The sequence below is a fragment of the Acyrthosiphon pisum genome, chromosome A3, assembly GCF_005508785.2.
Source record: "Acyrthosiphon pisum isolate AL4f chromosome A3, pea_aphid_22Mar2018_4r6ur, whole genome shotgun sequence".
Lineage (NCBI taxonomy): Eukaryota > Metazoa > Arthropoda > Insecta > Hemiptera > Aphididae > Acyrthosiphon > Acyrthosiphon pisum.
In genome coordinates this window covers 22,711,723-22,719,245 of record NC_042496.1, presented here as the reverse complement: position 1 = coordinate 22,719,245, position 7,523 = coordinate 22,711,723, and the positions used below count along the sequence as shown (strand labels likewise).

Below are 7,523 nucleotides of genomic sequence, written 5' to 3'. Positions count from 1 at the left end.
CCGGCCAAGAGTTGAGCGCTAGTGTTGATTATTAACTGAAATTCCCTCCGTCCCCCGCAGATTCATAATATTAAGGTGTACTCGTATCAACATTCGTTTCCAGTCCTGTATATCTTAGTTCGTGTTGTAAACATTCACCTCATAGATAAGAGTATTTCGGCCATTTTGTCGGCTTCATAATTATTACATTGTAGGAGTCGTCTATCTAGTATTTTTATATATCTGTGGTTGTGACCAATGCGGAAATCGGCCGCCATTTATAAAGCAGGCAATGTTTACATTTATTTTACATTGATTTATACACATAAATATTTATCTATACATACATACTGCGATAATATTATTTTGTAAGCATTGCCCGCTTTGAAAATGGCGGCCGACTTCGATGACAAGAAGGAGACGGCTATCTCGTTGTTGTATATATCTATGGATATAATATACAGGACTGGACACGACATGGTTGGAGGGTGTGGGGGGGGGGGTTGACCACGAAATGTCGTACAACAGGCGAAGTTCGGGGGGATATTTTCCTTTTAGCTTCACTAGCGCCGTCTTAGTGGATACTTATGGAACTAGAAATTCGTATGATGTGTTCTAGTTCCATGAGTATCCACTACGGCGGCGCTACTCCGCGCTAGTAATACCAAAAAGAAAATATCCCCCGAACACCGCCTGTTGAATAACATTTCGTAACATTTCGTATACAGGCTACACTGATATCCCAACAGGTGTTGCAAATCTATCCCCCCCCCCACAATAAGAACCCATGTAATTCTTGAAAAGTGTGCCTACTGGTTATTGTTTGTCATCAATAACCGTTATCATTAATGTTTGTTAGACATTTGGTTTAGCCATTTTCTCGTCGTTTCGCTTCACCTTTTCTTGACAAATTTTGTATAATTCACCATGCGGCCTCCAGCAACGGTTCTCTTGGATGGGGGATTTGAATGGGATGTCACTCCTTGTTATTTCAGTGAAAATAGCAGTGAATCTGAGGATTCTGACAAAGTAAGACACAACAAATTAGAATTTATTAATTCATCAATATAAATTAGAAATAATCATTAATAAACTTACTTTTCGTAAGGATCGGGAGTCCTAAATTTTTCATAATCACCTTATAAATTTCATTCACTCATTAACATTCTTACAACATATATATTCAATTTTAGGATGAGGACAATGAAGCGAGTAAGAAAAAAATGCGCAAGTTAAAATTTAAGAATCAATGGCGTGAAGAAAAAAAACAACGAGAAATAAGAAATAGAAAACTTGAAGCAGAATTAATTCAAATTGAAAGAGATCCACTAAATCCTGATCACTATGAGCGATTATTGTTGGATAATCCCGGCAGCTCATTTATTTGGATGAAATACATGGCTTTCTATTTACATGTAATAATTAATTTCATTTTAAAATAACTAAAACTTTTAATTTATTCCATGGAACTACGCTTTTGACTTTTAACCATAGTAAATGTTCTTTTACAATGTTTAAACTTTAAACATCACTTATTGAATGTAGCATTGTAGTCTATAACTCATGATTTACACTTGTAAAATTATTACACAACATCATTATAATTTTTCTTACGTTAGTCCCTGTTTAATTAAAATAATTGTGGAAATGTGCATTGTGATTAAATATATTATTATTTTAATTTATAGACTAGAAATTTAGAAACAGCAAGGGCAACAGCAAAAAGAGCATTGACTACAATTGATGCTAGAGAAGAGATAGAAAAACTAAATGTTTGGACTGCACTTTTAATTGCAGAAGAATTATATGGCAACAAGGTAAAAAGATTAAAAATTTGGTTTATTTTAAAATTGAATTACTTTTAACTGAATTGGTTATTAAATATTCAGCGTTATAATATTTATAACTGCTACATATTGGAGAGAAAATTGGATTCACATAATATATTATAATCATTCCTAGATATTTGAAATGTTGATATGTTCCTCACTCATCCTCTGCACTTTGAAACACATTTTATAATAATTCATAATATTTTTTCTTTATATATTATCATATTAACCCTTTGAGGGGCATGGTCGTATATATACGTTTTAAAATATACTGTCAAAAAAAGCATGGATGTTATATATATATACATTTTTACCGCAAATTTCTTTTAATTTCTTTGCTTATGTTTCATTACCGTAAAATACCTTATAAAAATATGTGCTGTCATCTGTGAAGTTTAATTTCAATCAATCGATTTCTTTTCATTTATCAATCCTATTAAAATAGGACGTACATAAACGTCTTCTTCATAATTTTTTTTTTCCAATTTTTCATTTCTAAGCCGCATCCTGAGTTGCATTTACGTATTCTAATTTCTAAGGCTGCTCCTCAAAGGGTTAATAGTTTAAAACAAATAAAACAATAACATTTATTATATTTTAGGAATCATTTAAACAAACAATGAATGAAGCATTACGTTCAAATGATGAATATATGGTTTATATAAAAATATTGGAAATATTTGAAGAATCTAATGTATTAAAAGTACAGTTTGATAATAATTAATAACAATTTTTCTTGGTACTTCTTGTTATTCCCTAGCCACTGTGCCGCGTAAAAAAATAATACCCCGACACACGGTCAGTCTATTGTACTATGATATGTTTTATATACCGCTACAAAACTAAAAGTAAATAATAATAATAAATTGTTTACAATTAATAGTTGCATTGTTAATAATTTTTTAATGTCTCATAATAATTACATGTAGTCAAATTAAATAGTTTTATAAAGATTCTTGAATGTCTGAAATTTTGTTTTGTTTTAATAATATATTTTTGTTATAAAATTTTAATGCCAGTATTGCGGGAAATAACTTGAATAACTCTTTGAAATTAATTTTTTTACAATATTCTATAATAAGCTAATAACATTTATGAGATATGTACCGACTTATATATTTATACATACCTACAATATAAGTTAAAACCACAAGTCTTCTACATACTAAAATCATTAAAAAAGAATAAAATAGAATTTCAAATAATACATACTAACTTAAAAGTAAGATATCATAGAAATACAGAGAAATATCGAAATTTTATATCAGAGAAAGTCTAATGGCGGGGTGATAAATTGTATACAGCTCAGTGGCAAGGCAATAACAAACATGCACCTAGTTCTATAGTAAACTTTATTTTTAATGATTTTGTTTGATTTAGGGACTAGATAAATTCACTTCAAAAATAATTACAAAGTTTAGTGATTCTCTTGATGCTTATCTACGTTGTGCTATTATGTACTTCAGACTAAATAAATCTGACCAAGCAAGATTGATTTTACAAAAAGCAATATCAAATCTTCCAACCAAATCACGTATGTTAACTTATATATTAAATAGAAATATTGTAAAATTCTTAGATCACAAAATTACAAAATCCTATAATAAATAAAAACAAAATAAAAACACTTACAAAATGTGATTTAGTGGATAAAGAACAGTGGTGAACTTAAAGTTTTGTCAAAGGCCAGCTTAGTATTTTACCCAGGGTTGGAACGTATAATACAGTACAGTATAAAACACGTATTATACGTACATACAAAACGTACAGTATAAAACCACTTGGTTTTATACGTTTTATATTATATTATTTTTTTGCTGGATTGAACAGCTCTTATAAAGTTATAAATGTATAATAATAAAATTGTCATATTTTGTGATAATTTTTTTATATTAATTACTAAGTACCATTTAGTTCATACATTTATTCTGTCTTAATAAACTACATTAATATTAATAATTATTATTTTATAATAACAAAAAAGACATTTGTGATAATTAAATAATTTGTTATATTAATACAAATATATAGGTATATGTTTTTGTCATAACTTAAAATTACAAAAAAAGAAATTTGTATTGTTTTTAATTGTATTCTAAATCTAAGGCTAGTTCTTACGACCTCCGGTTAGCGTTAACCGACACTTTACCGGACATTGTAAGAACGGCCCTTAGTCGTTATTTAGTTTTGTACGTTTTATACGTGGGATATTATACGTGTAACGTATAAAACGTTTTATACGAATATATTACCAACCCTGATTTTACCCACCCCGCAGCACCAATAGCCCGATAAAGACATTCATTATCATACTATGAGGATGTGATACCGGCATGTGTTGTCTCCATCTTACAAGTGTATAACATAACAAATTTTACGCTCAGCAGAACATGTAAAGCTCTGTTAATTTAAAATTTAGAGTGATTTGACTATTATAAAATTTAAAGGTAAGATTATTGTCTAGGCAACCTCATGTGCTTTTTATTATATTTTAATTTTAAAGCAAGTTAGGTATTTTAATGTTGTAAATTGTTTGTACATCTTTAAATACTCATAACTTGGTTTAAAAATAAAATATTATTAAAAGCCCATGAGGTTGTCTAGATAATAATCTAACCTTTAGATTTTATAAGAGGTCAATTCACTCTAATTATTAAGCTAATGAAGCTACACGTGTTCTGATGAGCATACAATTTGCTATATTACACATTTGTAAGACAGAGACAACACATGCGTGTAGTATGTCCTCTTAATTATAACTACTAATACCGTCTACCTGTTGTAGTTATTACTAAAATATTAAAGTTAATACTAAATTATCACTTATTGGTCATTTTAACCATCCACCACGACTTAAGAAACTCAGAGGCCTCTTGATTACCTCCTTCACCGCGCCATAAAAAAGTTCTGTTCTCAAATAAAAATGAGATAATATTAAGATGTTTACATGGTTTAAGTCGTTATAAAACATATTTTTTACTTTTTGAATGACAACATACAATTTTAATTTCATGTTCCAATGCAAAATACATCTCTTAGTATTTCAATGCGTACATACAAATTAAATTTAAGACGATTTATTTTTCTATTGTTCTCAAAAAAAAACACTTGCCTTCAAATCCGATTCCTATTTATAAATAAAATACAAATATTAAAAAATAACAAAAATTGCCTACAATATTGACATCGTTGTGCAATACTATAATAATATATTAATTCAATTTTATTGTATTTTTTCTATTTAAAAGATGTCATTATGATAAGTAAATTTGCTTTGCTGGAAAATCATGTAGGATCGAAAGAAGAAGCACAAACACTTTTTGAACATGTCTTAACTTGCTATCCTTCACGTATTAATGTATTGAGTTTATATGTAGATATGTTGGTAAAATCCAACAAAATAGATTTGGCAAGGTAAGAACACTTTAATTCTAACCAAGACATTATTCCTTAAATGTCCATCATAGCTTGTTTAATAATAATATAAAATTATTTTTTATGATTTTAGACATGCATTAGAAAGAGCAACAACACAAACATTAGCACCGAGAAAGATGAATAGTTTGTTTAATAAGTGGTTAAAGTTGGAAAAAAAGCATGGGACTTCTGAATCTGTAGATAAGGTTAAGATATGCATGAATAATTATGTTGCAAAAGTAATCTTGAACGGTTAATAATAAAAACAATAATATTTTTAGAATTAATTATTGTAATTGTTTTGTTATAAATATCTAGAACCTATAATAATCTTATGAATCTATTGTTTTTCTTACTATGTGTATGTAGGTTTCTCATTCTCATTCCAATGCAATTGATAACCATTGTATCTATTTAAAAAAAATTAATTATCTTATCTCACAGACTTAAAATACTTAAGTTAGAACTTTATATGAGTGTTGTTAAACTTTACAAAAATATTTACTAAATTTCGCACAGTATAAATTTGAAATTTATGTTTTTTAATATGCATTCATACAGAAGAACAACATGAAATATATATATATAAAAATAAGTACAATTCATAACTTTTATAACTGTCCACATTGTGATATAACAATAGGTATTTTTGATTCGTTGTTGGGACCAGTAAGAACATTTTCAATTTTTCTCATTACCAACAACCCATCATTACATGGCCAAATACCACATGTTTTCTATCCAAAAAGTTGCACTTTGCACAAGTAATAAAAAACTAACACACATTGGTATCTATACTATTATTTGCCTATTGTGGAGAATATAAAAAAATAATTTATAAATTGTATACAAAATTATAGTGTACACTTACCATTTATAAAAGTCCAGGTGCATCATGGTTAAGTTTAAAATTTTCATCTGAAAATGTATCTGCTTCGTATATAGTCATAGCCCCAGTTCCATCACCCTAAATAATTAAGAATTGTTATACAAAATATTGATTTATGCAAAATATGAAGTATTTACTATTTAAAAATTGAAATTTACATTTACAAAATGACCACCGGCTATCTTGTCGTATGCAATCCACTCCAGATAGCGGTTTACCTGCGATTAAAAGACACTTGTTATATATCGTCCCCGTTCATGCAAAACACACCAAGTTCAAAAACATGAATCAGCTTTTGAAATTTTTTCAAACATTAAATGTATACCATATGTAACCAAATTTTTTTCTTTCTTTTTTTAATTGAGTTTCCCTTAAGGGAAGTAGCTGTTAATGAGTAGTTGTAAATAATATGACACTGTGGAATTTATAGCTCTTATTATTGTTAAAATACAAATTTCTAAGTCGATTTTTGGACTTAGTGTACTTTGCATGAACGGGGACGATATGCTCTACTATGCAATTTATATCTTTACTACCGTTGTAATAAAGATTAGGACAATAGGACTCTCTTTTTCTGTATCACAATACTTGAGTCCACATTTCACACACAATTTTATATTTTCACGTGACGTTCAAAATGATTGCAATACAATTTTACAAAATTTTATAAAACAAAGAATCAGTTACTAATTTTTTAATTGCGAAAAATCTTTTAGTAAATTTAAAAAATATACTGTGCAATAAATGTGATAGTGAAATGAAGTATTAAATAAAAAATGATTGCGGGAAAGAAAGGAAATTGTTGAGGTGTAAAAGGAATGGGTGTCAAACCACTCATTGTATAACTAATAACACCTACCTTTCTTACCTTAAACTGTATAAGGTAAGAAAGGTAGGTGTTATTTAATATTTCAGATACCTATAATATTAATTACCTAAATATTTAGAAAGAACAATAGTTTTAAATACAATACTTCAAACCAGGGACTGGAACCGTACCGAAAAGAAGCGGTTTTGGAACCGGAACCCTTTGAATATTGGGAACCGGAACCCTTAAATACATTTTTTTAGGAACCGAAACCTATATTTTGATGTAGAGGTTTTTACGGTTTTTTCGGTTCCAAAATCCAATAGATATTTTATCTATGGTGTAAATTAGTAATAACTAATTATTAGTAATAATAAATAATTATAGAATTGTAGACCTATAAAAGTTTATCAATGCTAAGAAATAAGAATATTATTATGTGTACAAGTAAAACAGAATTGTCATAAAAGAAATACCAAAAATCCATATTCTAATTTCCATGTAATCGATATCAATATTATTATTGAATCGCAATTTGCAACAGCTGATGTAGAATTTCTGAAAATAATGCTATAAGTTGTCGTATAAATTATAAATT

General features: G+C 28.4%; 1 protein-coding gene across 2 annotated transcripts in view; it reads left to right on the top strand.

Annotated features, from left to right (window-relative positions):
• The first annotated feature begins 801 nt into the window (after positions 1–801).
• Positions 802–7,523, top strand: part of LOC100163130 (protein RRP5 homolog) — an 11,351-nt gene continuing 4,629 nt past the window's right edge. Inside the window, 7 exon segments of one of the 2 annotated variants that reach the window (NM_001293379.1) lie at positions 837–1,008; positions 1,173–1,394; positions 1,668–1,796; positions 2,413–2,514; positions 3,192–3,345; positions 5,060–5,225; positions 5,320–5,567. In NM_001293379.1, coding sequence (NP_001280308.1) covers positions 907–1,008; positions 1,173–1,394; positions 1,668–1,796; positions 2,413–2,514; positions 3,192–3,345; positions 5,060–5,225; positions 5,320–5,485 — 1,041 coding nt within the window. In that variant the 5' untranslated portion in view covers positions 837–906 and the 3' untranslated portion in view covers positions 5,486–5,567. 2 annotated transcript variants of the gene reach the window in all.